Source organism: Rhinolophus sinicus, chromosome 14, assembly GCF_057876585.1.
Source record: "Rhinolophus sinicus isolate RSI-liver-muscle chromosome 14, RSI-T2T, whole genome shotgun sequence".
NCBI classification, from domain to species: Eukaryota; Metazoa; Chordata; class Mammalia; order Chiroptera; family Rhinolophidae; genus Rhinolophus; species Rhinolophus sinicus.
Window position 1 is genome coordinate 99603363 of NC_142514.1, and position 19915 is coordinate 99623277.

General features: G+C 47.5%; 1 protein-coding gene across 1 annotated transcript in view; it reads right to left on the reverse strand.

Annotated features, from left to right (window-relative positions):
- POU2F3 (POU class 2 homeobox 3) overlaps positions 1–19915 on the reverse strand; it is a 98797-nt gene that overhangs the window by 76472 nt on the left and 2410 nt on the right. Inside the window, exon 2 of the mRNA XM_074335329.2 lies at positions 14802–14870. Coding sequence (XP_074191430.2) covers positions 14802–14870 — 69 coding nt within the window. The remainder of the gene's footprint in view (positions 1–14801; positions 14871–19915) is intronic.

The window sequence follows — 19915 nt, forward strand, 5'->3', positions numbered from 1 at the left end:
GCTGCTGGGAAGGAGGTTTCATCTCACTATAAGGAAGAATTCTGTAACAAATAGAATTGTACAGCAGTGAAACCTGTAGTTTCTCCATCGACAGAGCTCCTTCCCCATAACTAGGAATATTTGAGCAAAGGCTGTTTATTTCAGGGATGTTACAGAAGTGGTTTTTGAATTAAGGGGCAATTTGTTAGCATCAAGGGGAGATCAGGTGACCTCTAAAATTCCTTCCATCTCTGAAGTCTCAGGGTTTAATGCAAATGACTGAAGTGTACCAGGGCATTTTCTTCCCCTCCCAGAAGCTGGGCACTGTCTATAGTATGTGTATAGAGAGGCACAGGAAGGACTCTCCTTACCTTCTCTCTCTGTCCTGTTTGTTCTGCACACAAATAAAAGGCAGGGACACAAGGGGAAAGGTAGGGCAGAAAGGGCTCACAAAGAAGTTTCAGAATCCCCTAACTGGAGGTCTCAGGGGCAAATGGGTGAGATATGCACCAAGCATGAAGGGCCACCACTTGGGGTTTCTTCAGGCCTCTTTGGTTCTCATGGTCCACTTGGAATCTCTAGGCCATGAGGTCCCAGCAAGAAAGCAGGAGGAGAGCCAACACATTGGCACCCTGGCTCATGCGGCTGGGAGGCAACTCAGGAGATCATGAGGGCAAGTGCCCTGCCTTTGGAAAGATGAAGCATTATTATTCACCCCATTTTACAGGTGAAGAAACTGAGTCTTGACAAAATTAAGCGGTACGTACAAAGTAACAGAACTTTTAAAGTATGGGCCTGTATTGGGAATGATTCTCAGGTGGAAACAAAAGCCAGGTCTCCAACCCCAATGTGGTGTATTCTTCCCTCTCTAGCATGAATCCACTGTTAGCATCTAAGGACTCCATCCAAACCCCAATTTAGCTCCCCCAACTCCAGCATCTCCCTGGTCCCACACGGTACCCAGACCTGTTCATCTAGACCAAAGAGCTCCCCATAAAGTAAGAACCCAGAGTTGCAGGTAGAAGGTGTTGGGTTAAATATGAAGACCATATCCCCGTCCATAGGAAATGAGATTAAGTGATCAAAAGAGGGTAAAAGGCACACTGAATTAGTGCGGAGCCCCAGGATTCTGGATAGAGTCTCCATAATACCCAGTGGAGTTCTGAAGAGGAAGGCCAAGAATAGGTCTGTGGGAGGTGCACGGGAGTCAAGAGCAACTTCCACCTTTGCCTCTCCTCCCATGACATCTGGTGGGCACCACGTTAGCAGTGCAAAGCTGCTTGGCCAGGACCCCTGCCTGACAATAGATGATAGGAGTCTTTCTGAGCCAACCCTCTGCTTTCCCATCTGAGTCTGTAGCCTTGCAGGCCCCACTGATTTGCATAGCTTTGGCAGCACTGGGACGTGAGTTTGCCTGGGGAGTAATTCTCTGGGTGAGGGAGGTGGAAGTACAAGAATGGAGAACTGTTCGAGCAGGATTTTTCACTTCTGCCTGGTAAACAATGCAGAGAGCATTCAGCAATGAGGCTGAACCTCTCCCACTGCGGGACTGCTTCTCTACTCACCAGCTCCACTCCCAGTGTAACCCAGTAAGACTTCCAGTGATACTTTATGACCACTTGGCAACTTGCTGGCACTTCCTCAGATAGCAATTATTAAAGTCACTAGTACCTTGGAATCATTCCTGGGCAGACAGTCAGCAGAGCAAACCAAGTGACTTCCTAGTGCAGTCATTTAAACCAGTCAAAACAGTTTTTTCCAGGATCCTGCAGACATATCGTGCCTACCTTTTTTTCTTACTTGAGATTCCTCCAAAGAACTGGACAGTATTTCCTAATTGTCAGAGTTCTATACAGAGAACATATAGTAAACTGATTTTGTGAGTTACTTCAAAGGCTGTTTTAGACTGGACTTTGGGCAAGTGGGTTAAACTCCATAGCTTTCGATTTCCCTTAAATATTAAATATTAAACAAAAAGTTTCTGTCTGCATTCCTGCCTCCTCCTTTGTAGCAGTGAGGAAATACCCAGGTGGCACCTGAGGACGATCCTGAAACCACCTGCAGAACAGGACACAGGAGGACCTGGGATGGCTGTAGGAAGAGCACTGGCTTAGGAGTTGGGAGATCTGAGTTTCAGTTCTCCGCTGGCTGAGTCACTTTACTCTGAGGGTGTAGACAAGCAAGAGCAAAAATGCAGCGGGCATGCGTGCCATGCCCAGGGCAGGCCTCACTAATGGGCCCGGAAGCCTTCTCCTTTTCCTAAACTCAGTACTCAGTGACCACCACCGATGATCAAGATTAGCTCTCCTGAAGAAATCCACTTGCTGCCCTAGGACAGGATGCTCTCTCAGGTTCCCTCTACCTCTAGCAGTCCATGGATTTGGGGACTTGCATGATTTCAAGCTTTTTCCTCTCTACTCCCAGGGAGAGAACAGCAGAATAAACACGATTGACCTCAAGGTTCCTTGAGACGTGGCTTATGGGAGCACCCTGATGATTTTTCCTTACATGCACAATCATGAGATTGAACCCCAAGGCCTTGCTTTCCAGTCCCTTCCCACAGATATCCGGAACCTGGGGCCACATCATAGAGGACAGAGGCACTCCAGGCACCCCTCGCTAAGAGAAGCCCAGCGTCCTCTCAGCTTCCCTCTGCAATTTGTCACGTCATTCTTTGACAAATGAAAGACTCCTCACCAAAGTCTCCTCATTTTTTAGGAAATAGAATCCCCATTTCTTCTCGTCTGAGCTACACATGGGACTTTCTGAGCTTCCCTGCTTTGCCTTCTTATCTCTTGCTGGACACATAATGATGCTGCAGTCATTACCACAGGGGTCCAAAGGGGGCAGCATGGTCAGCAGCTAAGCTGAAGAAGCATCCTGGGAAGTCGTGACAGGTTTCAGAAAAAGAAGCCAGCTGAGTCAGGCCACTGCAGCAAGGAATGGGGCCAGAAGAGCCAGATTCCCCAACAAAATCTTGACTCATATTCCCCTGACCCTGGAAAAACAACAAAAATCCGACTTCAAAGGAAGAGCTTTGTTAAATAAACCCAGGGTTCTGGTCACACCGAATACACACATCCTAAAGAAGCACCTCAGCTACTATTTTCCCATCAGAACTTTTTTGCGCTTGACCACAGAGATTTCTGTCACTGCACATGCCATATACAGGTGAGGAAACTGAGTTCTGCAGAGAAGTGAGTACCTAAAGGTCACACAGACCCTCCAACCTCCATGTCCAGAACTGACTCTCACCCCAACAGCCCACAAGGTTTTTTAATGGTCAACTCCACATCTGCACCCTCTCCACACCTCACAGCCTTGAGAGGGGAAGAGGGTCCAAGGGGTTCAAGGTCAGTAAGAGATCAGTGCCTCTATCTTTGCCTTCTCCCCAGGGTGGAGATGAAGCAAACTGAGAAGGGGTGGGAGAGAAGATTGAGAGGGTGGTGGGGGAGGGCGTGGCTACCAGATTTTCCATGCAGTTGGGCTCTGGTTCTCATGTGAGCACACAAATGTCCTCTATACAGCTCAGAGGGGTAAGTGTATAGTAAGAAAGATTATATGGAGACGTTATCTCACATTTGTAGAACAACTCACACTTTCGAAAGCTACCACAGACATATTCTCATTTCATTCATTCTTCACAACTCGTTTACAGCTAAGGAAACTGAGACAGGTAGTGGCACCAGAGCTGGAGGGAAGGAACTCAGATCTCAAAGCCCTGGATCCAGGTCCAGTGTCCCTCTCAAACTGCATAGGCTGTGGTGACATGCACAGGGTTTATTCCTTTGCTTTGCTGTGTACTTTCTTATTTGATTTTCACCCAATCTGTGAGGTCTACAGAGCTGGAATTATAGAACTCCTGTTTTGCCAGTGAGTAAACTGAGGCCCAGAGAAAGTAGGGCTTGTTAGACATCACACAGCTGTCTTCTGAGTCCAGACACCATGTCCTTTCCCTCAAGCAGTATAGTGCTGCCAGGGTCATGTTTCCCTCTCCTCTCTGGGACCCATGCTCCTGGTGCTGGACAAGCCACTTCTGAGGGACTGGTGGTGGGAAAAGAGAAGGCCAACAAAACAACAAAACAAAAGCAAAGGATGGAGGACTTGCCTCTGAGGTGGGGAAAGGGCTCCTAGAGAAACATCAGTCTTAAACTCCCACTGTGACCTTGGGAAAGTCATTTCCCTTTTCTGACCTCAGTCTCCTCCCTACAAAATAGGAGAATAGGACTAGCTCAGATAATTTTAAAACATTTTGGCAGCAAAACATTGTTTTCAAATAATAAGGATTAATTAACAGCTGACATTTATTGAGCATTTACTATACACCAAGCTCTGTAGTAAACATTTATGTAGTAAACATGATAGCATTTAATCATCACAACCATTCTAGAGGAGGTGCTCTTATTAACCCCATTTTACAGATGAGGATACTTCAGGCTCAAAGAAGTTAATCAACTTGCCCAAGGTTACTGATTAGTAAATCACTGAGTACAAACTGAAACCCATGTCCATCCACCAACCAAGGCTGTCCACACTACACCATGCTATCTCCAAATAAACCTCATATTGAGTTGCTAGAGAAATTCAAGGAAAAAAAGGACCTTTAGGTTTTCCAGAACTATAAATATCCTCTAGTCTCATTGAATCTGTCCCATCTCAGCATGGGGTCCTCGGAGGCGGGGTCATCCCACCAGCTCCCTCCCCTTCTTCCTGCCATTTCCATACTTCCTGAGAAGTGAAGACTAACTTGAGTCAGGATGGACACCAGGAGCCCACATTGGGTTGAGGTGACAGGCACCTCTACCTGGGTGGGCTCTCAGTGAAGTGACCACTAAACTTTGATACCTGCTCCTGGGGCCCTTCAGTGAAGCATGCTTCTTGCTCCCAAGAACAAGCAAATATGATAGTGTATTGGCCACAAGTGAATGAATTCACAGGCGGGTCAAACCTGGGGATGGTTCGTAGTCCTGAGTTTTCCTGGATTAGCTAGCTACTGGGTCACTGCCCCACCATGTGTACAGTTTGTCTTCTTGATACTAATACTAGCAAGTAGCTTTACTCTGTGGCAGGCCCTGTTCTAATGCTTTCTAAATGTTGACTCCTTTAATCCTCACAGCAACCCTAAGACATAGGTACTATGATTATCCCCATTTTACAGACAGGAAACTGAGCAGTGAGTCTGGAAGTAAGCAGTCAAAGACCATATACCCAGCAGAGAGAAACTGGGATCCAAATATAGACTCTAGCTCCAAAGTGCATGGTCTCAATGACTGCACCTTGGAAAGCTGAGGGGCAGGGGTGCCGTTCCTAACACAGTAGAGGGACCGAGGGGTACAGCACTTGACATCATTCAAGGTGCCTTACAAGTAGCTAGTGTGTGCAAGGTTCAGAGTGCGCTCACACATCGCAGCATCTTGGAGCTGGGAATGATCTTACAGACCCTCAAGTTCACACCCTTCACCCAATGCCCAAACTCAGGCCAAAAGATAGGAAGTTGGCTTGTCACAGATTGCTGGTAGAGATGAGTCCAGAATCTACCTGTCCTCACACCTCCTCAGCCAAACAAAAAAGTGCAAACTATCTTGCCAATTTCACAGATAGAAAAACTGAGATGACAAGTCCACAGTCACCAGAGAGAGGTAGGCCTGAGCCCAGAACTACAACTTGCCCATTGTTCCTCCAGGGGCAGGAGGGGATAGAGACACAGCCAGTTTCCCCCTACACCCAGCCTAGCCCGACCACCAGCAGGTTTCCAGGGGCCTTGGAAGCCGAAGCCGGTGATGTGTGGAAGCCACCTTAATCATCCTCATTTGAATTTCAAACGACCTCTCCCCATTCTCTGCCCCAACAAGCTTTGAGTCAGGGATATGGAAATTTACCCTGTAGTGAGGAAATCACTGGCCTATGCAAATCGAGCACCCAGACCCCATCTGCATAGCAACCTCTGGGTTTCCTCTCCTTTCAGCCCCTCTCAGTACTCTATGGCTTACATTTTTTGTTTCTCTTCCCAGGGGTCTGGGAGGCGGGTGGGGGACAAGGCCCCTGCAGGGGGCGCCTCACTGCAGCCAACAGCAGGCAGGTGGGGTACCCCAGAGGTGCCCAGCGGAGCAGACATGCCAGGCCGCCAGCCCGCACCTCTCTGGCAAACCTTGATCAGACACACCCGAGCAAGGCCAACCCTTGTCTTCCCTCACATTCCCCACCCGCTAATCCAAGGATGGGCTAGGGGAAGTTCTGGAGTCTGGACAAGAAGGCAACATCCCCGGAGTGGGGGCAGAAGACAGACCTGGGGGGCTTAGGTGGCACCCTTGATAGGAGACAAAAAGCACAGCATGGAACCTGTATGTAAAATGTCATGCAAATTAATACCTATTATTTTTTGAGTCAACAGTACTGGTGCTTTTGGGGCGATGCCTGCAGCTCAGACTCCCATGGTCTTGGCTTGGTACAAAGGCCTGCCCTCCCTGAGTATCCCAGGGCCCCACAGTTTCCCAAGGAGCTCCTCGCACTGAGCACTACTCCATGGTGAAGACAGGAGGGGACTTTGAAGGGTCAATGGCTGAAGTCCCTAGAAATGAAATGCAGCTGTCTTTGATGGCTCTGGTCATTCTCTGACCATGCCTGCCCTGCCAGACCCTTAGGTTCCACTGAGAGGAAAGTAGCCCCAGCTGGGATGACCTCACACAGCTTCCTTTTGAAGGACACTCAGCATTCTCCTCCCAAAATGAAGGCTGTGGGGAGTGGGGATGAGAGGGAGGCTGGACCTGCTTTTCCCCTTAGCAACTCTTCCTATGGTGGGTCATCCTAGGCAAAGCCCTTCCCTGAGGGAGGGATTTTAATGCAAGAGACCCATCATCAAATGCTGGCTGAGGCTCCAACTTCCATTCCCCTGTCCCTACTTTATTTAGTTTCCCAAACCCCCTAAAGGACCCAAGCCTACCTTTGAAAGAACAGCCTAGACCAGAAAGGAAGACTGCCAGCAGGTGTACCCCTCAGCCCACACTGAGGGTTTTCAGATGAGGATTTTGGGAGTGTAAGTTTGTCTGCCAGTGCGTGTAGATGGAGAGGAACAAAACGTAACTGCATTTCAGTTGCCTGAATTTGGGCTGTTCCTCAGGTCCCTAAGACTTATGCTAATTTGGTTGCTCATTTCACATTAAATTCTTTTTCCACTGGTTCAGCACTTTTTCACACCAAGTGTTCATTGCCTGTAACTGTTTCTTGAGGAGGAGGGAGGACCCAAAAAATCAAAAGCATTTACTCGCAGCTTTGCAGGGGTCGGGTGGGGGGAACAATTCTGGGTGCCTTAGTGAAGGGCCGAAACCCAGAAAGTTGCAGTGGCCTGAGTCTCTGGATGTTGCTCAGTACCATCTCTCAGCATGTGTGGGGGGGGGTGAGTGGGTGGGGGTTGTCATTCCACTCCTGCCAGCAAAGGACAGCCTGGGACCTACCTCTCCTGCTGAACCTCCCCTCATCATCCCCACGATGCCCACAGTGGGAGAAGGAGGAATGTTAAGAAGGTCATAAGGTATACTGGGGGTCAGCTGTATCCGTTGCTCAGGGAATGCCAAAGGAAAGGGACATTCTCACACACACTGCACACTCCTCTAAGGCAAAGGACTTCAGTGTGGCCCAACAGCCAGCTGGTCTGTGAAATGTTCATTAAGGTCTGAGAACAGATAAGTACAGACACAAAGAGTAAGAATTTAGAAATGTTAATAGCACCCCAAGCACGTGATTGGTGGGCTCCCCTTGTAGACGCAGGTATAGGCCAGGACGGGTCCTGTTGAGCGTGTGTGGTGTGTGCAAGCTACATCCCAGTTCTGCATAGTTGTACCACGTACTGGTCTGTGACAGACTGGATTAAAAACTAGTCCTGCACCCCACATTGTTTGAGAAGCAGTGCTCTAAGGAATGACTACTAGTGAAACTAAGTGGACCTCCATGTGATAAAAGACAGCTTCTACCAGCCTCCCTCACTTTGTTCCCTCTTAGGCTGCAGAGAGAAAGGAGGTAGGTCCATGTTCTCGTGGGGGTGCAGAGATGGCAGCGGAGGGGCATTTCCTTCAAGAGACCTCCAAAAGGAACAGGAACCGGTGCCAGGCAGGACCGAACCAGCCACCCACAGCTCATTTGGGCATCATGGTCCTGACTTCTCTACCCTGTGGGCTCGGGTTTGGGAATCCATGAACGAGAATGTAATGTGTCTGTGAGCTGTAAGGTGCGGTACAGGTGTGAGTGGCTGTTGTAGCTATTTTACTTGCTAAGGGTCTCTGAACGCTAGAAGGGACAGGAGATTCCTGATACCACAGGCTGCTCTTCCGATATCTTAGGCACATGGAGCCACAGTATGGAGCCTGGGCAGTGAATGAATATCTTTTAATCTCCCTGTCACAGACACTGGAAACAAGGTGGGATGAAAGCCACTCTGGTTTGGGAAGGCTAAAAGAAGAGGCAATGGGGCTTATGCTACAACATGGGGGTCTTAGGCAAGAGATAAGAAAGGATTTCTAGGCACAGAGGATTATATCCTACAAGAACAGGTGGCCAAGAGAAATTGTAGGGTTAGTTTTTCATACGGATGGAGGATACATGAGGAAGAAAAGAAAATTCCTATGTTCTTAGTCCATGTACTAAGAACAGTAGATTCTTTCATTTTCCAGGCAAGGTTTTGAAATGTCTCCAAAGGAAGAGAGAGGTATGGACAAGATGTCCTCTCAGAATCCTTACATCCTCAGGAATTCATATCAGTTCCCCCTGGACTTCGGGAGGGTTGTGTCTCCATTTTTCTCTTCCTGAGAGGTGAGGGACAGAACAGGTACAGATTGAGGCACAGGACCATAGTCACCAGGCTCAAATTCTAGAGACCACCTAGCCCACCCCTTTCATTTTACTCCAGCAGCACTCTTCTCCCCCCATCACAATGTGGAAACTCAAGCCCAGGGCCTAAGCAGACTTGTCCCACATCATTCAGTGACAGAGCTTTGTCTTGTCCCCTGATCATAAAATAGAGAGAGAGAGAGAGAGAGAGAGAGAGAGAGAGAGAGAGAGAGAGAGAGAGAGAATAGGTGCCTCACTTAGAAAGGGCTGTCAATAGGAGACTCTTCTGCAATTCCCACAAGTCTCACTTCACCCCAAGTACTTTCTAGATTTCTCCTGTCTTTTCTGTTCTGGAAAGAATAGTTTTATTCAATAAGCATTTGGATTGAAAACCACACTCACTCATTTCTAGTGTCTTCTGCCTGGATCCTTGCCTCTGGGTCATGATGAGACACAAATTCTTTATCCTCAGCTTATTTTCTTGGGGACTCACTAGGGTAGAGGCAGCCAGGCCCCAGGAATGAACTGACTGAGAAGGAGTTTCTAGTCTTGGGTCAAATACTCATTCTTTCCCGGGACCTTATGGGAATCACTAGCCTTCTGGGCTGTGCTATAGAGTCATGTCCATCCCTTAAAACCATGTTGGAAGCTCCCAGGGCTAAGTGATGATATTTCCTACAAGGGTTCCCAATAGTTAACTCACCTTGGTGGTCCTTCTGGGGGTGGGACAGATGTTAGTCATTCCACCTCACACACAGGACAATGGAAGCTGAAGAGGAAGGGCAACAGGGACAACTGCCAAAGCCCAGCCCTCCCTTATCTCTAGCTCTTCTTTTCTTCCCGTGTTCACCTCATGAGTCCTTTCTTCCCAGAGCTCTGAGCTGGACAAGAGTACCAAGGCATTTGGTCCATTGTCATCTGTGTTTGCAACACCATCCCACAGTCACTGTCAAATGACGGGGGCGGGGTGGGAGCTGGTACATTGGTGAGGCTAGTTCAGGATGAAAGAAGGGAAGGAGAAAGTTCTCTCAAAGGCTAGATTCTCACCCTCCACAGTTCACCAGAAGGGACTGATGTGACTCCAACCCTTACCCTCTCTTCCCCAACAAGCATGTTTTGGCCCCAGGCAGAGCTTTTGCTTCTTGAACTAGACCAACTCACCTTCCAGGGACTTGGCTCCCCTCTAGCTCCTTTTGCCAGTGCCACCTCCATAATCTTGTCATCTTCCCTACTGCTGCCACTCTCTTGTATCCTCTGTCCCTGTTTCCCCATGTTGGCCCTCAGTCTTCCCACCACCATCTTTGGATAGAAACTTACTAGAAAGACCCAGGTTTAATTCTGTCATTTGCTAGGTATGGGAGCTCGGGAAAATCAGTAAACATTCTTTCTCATCACCAGCCTCAATTTCCTCATCTGCAAAGTGGGATGTTGACATCTACCCTTATAGAATTGTGAAGGCCAAATGCACTGTGTTTCAGGGTGCTCTTCCAGATACAAGTTGACACTGTTACCTACTCCACCATGGAATTCCTGCATTAGGAGAAAAGCCCCTTGAGGAGAGAAATTGTTTCTTCGTCTTTCTGAGCCCAGGGTCTGACCCAAGTGTGCTCCACAGATGTTGCTTAGGTGACTGTCAGCCAGGTCAGAGAAGAGGATTAGAGACAGAACAGAGCAAGGCAGCTGAAGGTGTCAGAAGAGAGAAGGCTGAGAGGGAAGCTGGAAAGACAGGAATGTGAGGAACTGAAGGCGATGGGGTGGAAAGGTTGGGGTGGAAAGGGAGAGGTTGGCCCAGAGGAAGCTTACACACAAATACAGGGTGTGGAAACTGATGGGAAAGAATTTGGAAGAGTGCAACCACATACACATCTTTTAAAATTCAGCCCTTAGAGATCCAGCCCAAACGTCTCCTTTATGGGGAGAAAAATAAAGGTCCAGGTGGGGAAACATTTGCCCAATAATTTGCAGAGAGTTCATGGTACAGATTGGAGTTAGGCCTGAGTTTGATTCCTGCTTAGAACTTTGTGACCCTGGGTGAGTTAGTTTCTCATTCTAAGCCACAATTGCCTCACTGATAAAAATGGGGATTGTTAAGAATGAAATGAGATGATGTATGTAAAGGTTTGGGTACATATACATGGGTATGGGAAAGAGGCTCTATGAATGTGACTGCCCTTTCCCTCCTTTCTCCTGAGCCTACCAGATTTGTCCTCCCCTGAGTTTAAAGCTATACTGTGACCAGTGTGGTCAAAAGTCACAGGGTTAGCTGCATGGGGGTTGTCAGTTATAGACCTGGAGACTTTTGAAATGTGGGTTGGGTATATCCTTAACCAGTCAGCTGAGAACAGAAAAAACTGTCATCAGCTTCCAAAATGAAGGAAAAGTAACAACAGGTAGGGAGGTAAAAGGAATGACAGAAAAGCTGAGAGTTCAAAAATCTAGAAACAGCTTGACTCCAGTCCTCTGGAGTACTGGACAGGGGATTGGGAGCCTCCTCTGGTCCCTAGTGCTGTCACACTCTGAGGCCTTGGGCAGTTCATCCTCCGTCCATGCCTCGACTTCTTCATAGGCAGAAAGAAAGAGAAAAATGACCTGCCTTGCAGGTCTCTACCAACCAGGAGATCTGTGTCTGGACCTGAAAATGCTCTCCTGTGCAGTCTGGGCCAGTGTGGACGGGGAAAGTCACCTCCTTTTCCCACCCCTTGTGCCTCTTGGGGATTTCATACAATACAGAGGGTGCTCTCAGGGAGCTGGGGCTTTCTAGGTCACCTTTGTTTATAGTTCCTTTAAACCCAAAGACAAACCACCCCTTAATTCATGTACTGCTGGGAAGGAGAATCTGCCTTTTAAACATCCAAAGGAAGCCATTAAACCAAGTTGGTAACCACTGTGACTCACAATAAGCTCTCCTCTGTAAAAAATGAGTCAGAACAACTTTCCAGGAAGTTTGGTTACTTTAATTAGCTACCTCTTTTTTCTTGCCCTAAAAAAAATGCAGTAATTGGATGATCTCCTAAGTACAGATACTACCAGCCACTGAGCTGAGCTCCTACACGTAAAAGACCAGGGGTAGAGAAGTTCCAGACAGCATGGATTTCATGGTCTCCTTATAGTCAAGGAGCCACACAGAATCCTTTCCTGAATGGTGAAAGCAGAAAACATCAACCTCCAGGCCTGACCCACTTGGCCTGAGTGAAGGGCAGAAGGGTATTCAGCTACCTGTAGCCCCAAAGCAGTAAGCAGTGATGGTCATTTTGTATATTACAGAATCACAGAATCTTGATGCCATTAGAGGTAATGATGATCACAGCTGCCATGTGCCAAGCACTGTGCTAAGGCCTTTAAATATAATCTCAGCTAACTCTAAACCCACTCTTGAAGATGGACAGTAATTGTCCTGCTTTACAGAAGAGGCAAAGCTAAATTAACTTACTAAATCATACAACCAGTAAGCAGCAGACCTGTGATTTTTATCCCAGGTCTGTTTGATTCTAAATTGACTCTTCAAAGGCCATCTGTTCCTGCCTCCTAAAGAGGCAGTAACCCTGGGATAACAGTCAGATTTCAAAAGTCCCAGCTTATGTCTGGATTCTTTCTCCTTCAGCGTAGTCAGTACATAACTCCCACAGTCCCAGATACCGTGTTTTCCCGAAAATAAGACCTCACCGGACAATCAGCTCTAATGCATCTTTTGGAGCAAAAATTAATATAAGACCCAGTCTTATTTTACTATAAGACTGGGAATACAATACAATACAATACAATACAATACAATACAATACAATACAATACAATACAATACAATACAATACAATACAATACAATACAATACAATATAAAATACCGGGTCTTTTGTTAATTTTGCTCCAAAAGATGCACTAGAGCTGATTGTTCGGCTAGGTCTTATTTTCAGGGAAACAGGGTAGGAGGCCAGAACTTGCTTACACCAGAACTTGATAACACCTTAACCTTCCTAACCCCCACTGTGGGGACAGAGCCCCAGAGTGCAGTTTCCAGGCTCTCGGCCTCATGTGGAAAGGTGCTGGCTCGGGTAGTAGTTGGCCATCAGCTGTAGCCACTTAGCCAACTGGCCACTAATATAACTGCCGGGGCTGCGCTAGTTGGTGAGTCGAGGAGAGTCGGTCGGTTGGCAGGCAGAAAAGCGGACAGCAGGTCGCACGTCAGGTGACTCCAGCCTCCAATGAGACAACAGTGGTATGACTCCCCTACCTATGGCTCCGTGGGTGTTCGTTTTTGGCCTAGCCACATCCTGTGTTCTTATGTGGGGAGCGGGAGCAGAGACCCCACACGACAACCACCGAAGATCTGAACTCTCTCCCTCTCCTGGTTCCCTTATCAGGTTTCTATGTAGCTCCTCACTCCCAACATGGTTGCCCTGACTTGGTCAAGTAACTAATAACAGAGCACAAGTGCCAGCCTGTAAAGTATGGTCTTCTTCCACATGGACACTCTCTTAGCTGTGTCCCCATGTACCTGGGCAATATATCTGGTCCAGGTGTACAAAGTTGGCTCCAGCCAGTCTGCTACCAGGAAAGGGTGACCCAACTTCTGAATCATGGCTTCTGGACTCTGATTTTTCTCTAGGGCAGAGTGTCAAAGCCGAGACAGTGCCTATCAGTCTCCAGCTGAACTGATTTTAAAGACTTGCTGGAGTTCTTGAGGTTGGTGAGAATTTTCTTTTCAACTGGGAAGAACAGGTGTCTCAGGCCACAGATCCTTAGGAAAACATACTTAGCTAATAAATTGATTGCAAAATGGGTGCAACTGGTCCATACTCTAATTCAGCTGTCCATATAAAACAGGGGTGTCCAAACTTTTTTCAACATTTTTCACCAAGGGCCATATGCGGTAAAATACACAAACAGCTGGCCTACTCACTCGAGGTGAAGTACGTATTGCCTCACCTGGTTTATTTAAGTAAACTAAATATATTTTTGGAATTTGCTGCGGGCCAATTAACAATGGATTGTGGACCGCAGTTGGCCCACGGGCCACAGTTTTGACAGCCCTGATATAAAGAAAGCAAAATACAAAGCCTGTCACCCTACCTGTGCAAATAGACACTGTTCCAATATTAAATTGGGGGCATAAAAGTTTATGGTAAATGCATCCTGCAGATGCCCCCCGCCCCCACAAGATCCCAATTACTTTGTTCCTTATCTCAAGTTTTTAGCTTCAAGAATAAAACTAGACTGCCTCTGAAGCCCTGGGAAAATATTTTAGCTTTGGGGGACATCGATTCTCTTCCACTTCTAATTTTTATGTCTCCAATGATCCAGATGAAAGACTAATTGAGGTCTTGTTAAGATGCTATTAAAGTTATTTGGTGGTGTTACAATTTATACTCATCTTCTTTAAGTTTTTTTTATTATAATCATATGGAGTTTTCAAAGCAAAGCTTGGACTATGGAGTTAAAAGCATAAAGGTAAGAAAGGTTTTTCTCAATTCTTCCCTATCCTCTTTCTGTTCTTCACAAAGCATAGTCATCTCTAGGCACCAACCCTTCCTCTCTGAGTCCATTTACCACCCACATGCACACAATTTGGAAAAGGAACACTTGCACACGGGCCTCTTTGGTTTAAGTAGGACTCTGAGAAATCTAGAGTTAAAAGGCTCTAGTCCCCATCTACTAAAGACAGTCAGTAGCAGCTGGGCACACAGCCTGCTGCTTCTAGGGGTGTTGTTGGAATGGCACATCAAGAAGTGAATCTCCCTAATTTTTTTGTTTTGTTTTTAAGGATCTGGCCATTTCCTAGCCTAGTTCCAGAGGTTTCATTCCATTGTAGACCAATATGTACTGTTCGAAGGCTTCAGGGTCATAGCCCATTTCTCTAGGGTATTCTTTCATTTCCTATGACCCAGCTTTGGGGTCTGATTGGATAAAGGATGAAACGAGAAGAGATACCACATTATTTGAAGAGTCCCAACACCTCTCTCCCACCAGTGCTTTCTTGTTCCATTTCCCGGAAGAGAAGACCCTTACCTGTCTCCACAAGGCTGAGAGTACTGCGAGAATCCGTGGAATCTGCTACATCTCCACTCATCTTGATATCTGCAGGGAAATCAACTGATTTTAATAACAGGTCACAATTTTTCTTGCTGTAACACATGTGTTTTTAACTAAACAGCAAAGACCAATTTGTAATTACAACAACCGTCAGACTTTCAAATTCCTGATTCCTTAACACATACCATTGGAATATTCATAACCCGGGGCACACATCCCCTTGTCCCATGCTTGCCTCCTCTCCTCTGCCTTTCTTAGCCCCTTTCTCACATGCTACTGCAGGGTTTCTCACCTTTTGTATCATTCATTGCCAGTTCTTCTATCACCAGTCTCAGCTAGTAAAAATTTAACAAGGGGAGGGGTACAGCCGGGGGTGGAGGAGAATGCTTCCCATTCTTAACCCTCATTTCTTTTTGGATTTGGGGAATTATTTCACTTTTACAAAATAGCATAAGAAATACCTGTCTCCCCTCTTCCCGCCAAATTAACAATCCTGGAAGGTAAGAGTACACCTGAACCAAGGCTTCACCTTCTCACGTTTCTTTTCCAATTCCTGCCTCTCTTCTTCGGTTCTTAGAGGTCAGCCCACAGTCTGGGGAATCAAGCCCTGGCTCCGGCGTGGTTCTCCTTGGAGTCCTCTCCTTGGGGGACCCTCACCTTCTCTCCTACACTTCCAACATGCTCAATGAAGAACGGATGGTGGGCAGGTTGGTGCCCCGCAGAGAAAGAAGACTTAGGTAAGGCCAGTCTCAACCCCCAAGTGCTGTGGGGTTGGGCCTCTCTGCCTTGCTTCATTTCAATAAATTAAACATTTACCCACAACAGACAGCTGCCACCACCTAAGAGTCCCCTAAGTCTCCTCCAGAGTCAGAAGAAAGAAAGAGGCAACTTTGAACTAACTCAACTTTCTTGGCTACTCTCCTTATTAAGCTACCCAAATACTGAAGTCCTTAAAGACAGATGAATATTTTATTCAAATTGTATTGCCCCTCACCCCCACCCCCACCCTCTTCTCTGGGGCAACACTTTAATTTTTATAAACCAGATAAAGTCTTGGTGAACAATTTGCATACCAGTCTCACTGGCCAATCCCAGTTAAGCAGGCAATCTTAATTTGCATGAGGTAATCAGGCTGTTGGCAGTCTGGAAGCCTGAGATCTGGAGATGATGAGGATGGAGTTGCGGGGAGGTTGGACCTCTGCCCCAGGAAAAGTGGGGAAAAACCTATTCATTATTTTTTTAGGGCAATGATGTGTGTGACTCTGGCAGAGATTTAAAATTGTGGCCTCTGGGGGTGTAGTGACTGCAGGGCAGAGGGGTGACTGCCTTGCCAAGCAAGACAGAGATGGGGAGTCCAGAGGCTCTCCAGCCTTCAGAGCACTCTAGAAGCAGGGATGGGAATAAGCAATCTTAAGAGCCACTGTGCTTTGAGGAATATTTTTGAGACCTGCCAAAGTGACAGTAAATACTTGGAGTCCTATACAGACCTTCCCAGACCTCCACACCGTCCTGTATGGTCACAGACCTCTAGGGGAGATCCTGCAGCCACATCCCAACACCTATTCCAGTGTACTACATTTAGGAAGGCATTTCTTGAGCCTAACCTAAGTCCTTCTTGCTACAGTTTGAAACTCTCAGTATAGTCTGTCATGCATGAATATGCAGACTAACTAGTGTGGGCACCTGGGCATATCTGCAAAGGGCTTCTGCTGCTGCTCATCTTCACTCCAATGGATACATAGGCTTTGCTTCGTTCCATCCTTGAGTACTATCCCTGGAGCTGGGAATGGTCTAACACAGACCTGCTCAGCAATCACTTCCCCACAAGGATTCTTCAGCAGTGCTGAGAAAAAGTTGGAGACTGCTGAGAAAGCGTGGGAGGAGGAGAGTTCTCCCCTTCCCTTCATGATTTTTAAAATCTGCTTCAGTAGTGCCTGGAATTAATAGCATGGGTTTTGGTAGCAGACAGACCTAGATTTAATTCCAGTGCCATCACTAACAATCTGGGGGACCCTGGCCACATATTTGAATCTCAGTTTTCTCAACTAAAGATAGGAACAATGATACTTCCCAGAGTTACCGTGAGGAGCAAATGAAATATTGAATGAAAACTGCCCGGCACAAAGCAAGCATGTGATAAACGAATTAACTAAACAGATACTTAGGCTTCCATGTTAGTTCCCTTCTCCCATTACAACAAACAGCTTCACTTTTCTGTCTCAGCTTTATTATAATTTGTCCTTTACCTGGGGAAACATCAGCATTCTCCAAATTTTGATTTCATAGGAAAAACGATCATAGGGACAGGTAGAGTTCAAGAAGCAGTAAGGCTGGGATGATGACCAGATTCTCTGAATCAGCTTATTTCAAACTCATGATATTTGAAAAGGGTAACTTTTTAAATCACAAGTTTATGCCTGTTACCCCAACTCTCTTCCAACACCCATACCCGGCATTTTCTTTAAATATACCCCAAAGCCATCTCACTCATCCTTTAAATGAGCTTACAAGGTAGTCCTAATCATGTCTAAAAATAACTTTTGAAGGAGTCAAAGGCCCCACACTCTGCCAGGACATCCACTAATTTGAGTACCCATTATGAGAGCAACACTGTGACACTTCCGGATTGGATAGGGATTTGAATCTGAATGGAGGGGCAGGCTGAAATGATCTGTAGAAGCTCTTCTGAAGTCCCATAGGATGCTAAGATACTGAGAACCTGTTCCTGTTGGGTAGGAGGCTGATGGGTGGGACGAGCTCTTGGGTCTCAGCCTAAAAATGGGCCAACACCGAAACTCCACAAGATGCCATAACCCTTTGCCTGTAGCGCAGCACTTGCAGGGGTGAGTGAGAGAAGCGTGGGGTGGAGCCAAGCTTTTTGGCATTCTTATCTCAGCCCCGATTGAGTGGGCTCTTTGCCATCACTCCCTTCCCTGGGGAGGCTCAGATGCTCTGTGTAAGAGCCCAGATACCAGACACAGACCTTCATCTGCCTCACTGGCATCATCATTCTCTGAAGCTGGGGTAAGATGTTGGCAGCTGGCCTTGCCCCTCCCTGTGCCTCTGCATGACCCAGGAGCAGCCCCTCCTTACACATTTGTGAGCCAGCATGTGGACATGAGCCCACAGCAGCAAAGTCCAGGGGGCAGCATTTCTCCCAGGCTGTAGACTGAGTGCCCACATTGTCCTGGGGAGTCCAGGCTATTCAGGGAAAGCAGAGGGCCCACCCCTTTATCTCCTACAGTCCATTTTTATCTCATTGGAAGGGACTGGAGCTCCCTCCTTACTTCTCCCTCACACACCCACTGATGGGGGCACTTGTATCCGAGGGAACTCAAGGGACCCAGAAGGCCTACCTCTGAGCCAGTCATGGCTCCCACTCTCCCCTGCAGGAGACTTCTCTCATCTTTTCTTCAAGAGAAATCTACTTCCTCTCACAATGAGGCCTTCCAACTAAAATAGTATTCCTGAGCTGTAACTGGTTTAGTTTGTGAGACTTGACCCTTCTTTCCCAGCCCTGATGGGGAACAGCTTCCAATGAAAATAAAAGATACCTGGGGTAAGCTAGGTGTCCTCCTCTGACTGGCTTTCCAGTTTTCCTCTCATCTCTCCCTCCCCATCTATCTTGCTGACTGCCTTTTTCTACCCCTCTGCCTGTTTTGGTCCTGAAAAGGGGAGCCCTTCCTTGGCTGGGATGCCCCAGTGTGTGGTGACCTTATACCTGCTCAAGTGTTCCTGTTCCCACATGAGAGATGCTCTGTGAAGTACAAAGTGTCGAGGCCCCAGGCGGACCTCATTATCGCTTACACCCAGGTTATCAGAGCAGAAAGATAGGCTGACTCGGGGGCCACAGCACTTGGGCAGCTGGGGGGTGGGGGCCTACACCTTGCTCTGAGTGCTCCTGCTCTCCCTCCTCCCACCACCCAAACTGTTACAGTACATCAATTGAGGAGGAGTCCCAAAGAGCCAATGGCTTGGAATGTATAGCGGAAGTGCTGTTTATAAAGAATCCACAGGTTATAGGATTACTGCGAGGGGAAAAATAGGATCCAGAGGAGACTAAATTTCCACCGAGAGGATCCTGGACTAAGAAATCCTAGAAAAGGCCAATAATGAGACACTCCATAGAGGAACCCTCTCTCACAGACACCACAGCAGGGCCCACACTGAAAGACCCTACAAAGACAACACTGGACTGAAAGGCCCACTGAGACGACCCAGCAAAGAGAACCCTCAAGTAGAGATCCAGTCAGAAAGACTCCACAAAAAGTCCTCAACTGAGAGAGCCTTGAGGTGCCACTGATGGGGAACCAGACACCACATAAAGGCCCAGACAGCCCTGAGGGTATACAGACTAAAGAAGTGGGCTGGGGAGGGGTAGCAAGTAAATGTAGAGAGATGAATCAGATAACCCACCCAAGGTAGATGGAGACCCCATGTGGGGACAGAGCCAGGAGTGCAGTTTCCAGGCTCTCGGCCTCATGTGGAAAGGTGCTGGCTCAGGTAGTAAATGGCCATCAACTGTGATTGGATGGCCATCAGCTGTGGCTAGTTGGCCGTCAGCTGTAACCAGTGAGCCATTGGCCACTAATATAACGGCCGCGGCTACACTAACAGAAAATGGGGGCTAGCAAGAAGATGGTGGCTGGGCTAGCAAGCGGTGGAGTGTGGATTGCGGATTGCAGAGAGGCAAATTGCAGTTAGCAAGTGACGTTGGTTGGCAGAGAAGCAGACAGCAGGTTGCAGATCGTGTGGCTCCTGCTTCCTCTGTCTCCAACCCAGCTGCCAGCTTGACTATAGTGTTATGACTCCCCTATCTATAGCTCCGTGGGTGTTCCTTTTTGGCCTTACCATGTCCTGTGTTCTAATGTGGGGAGCAGGACCAGAGACCCCGCATGGCACCCTGCATGACACCCCATGTCACTATAACTTCAGTTTAGCTCACTCTCCCCATTATGGCTGGAACCCCTGACTACAGGGGACAGGAGTGAGGGAGGTATCTGGACTTCTGAGAAGCATCAGCCTGGAGCTTCCTCCAGGCCAAGGCAGGGAGGATTGGTGCTCTGTCATGCCGGGTACCACGTGGGGTC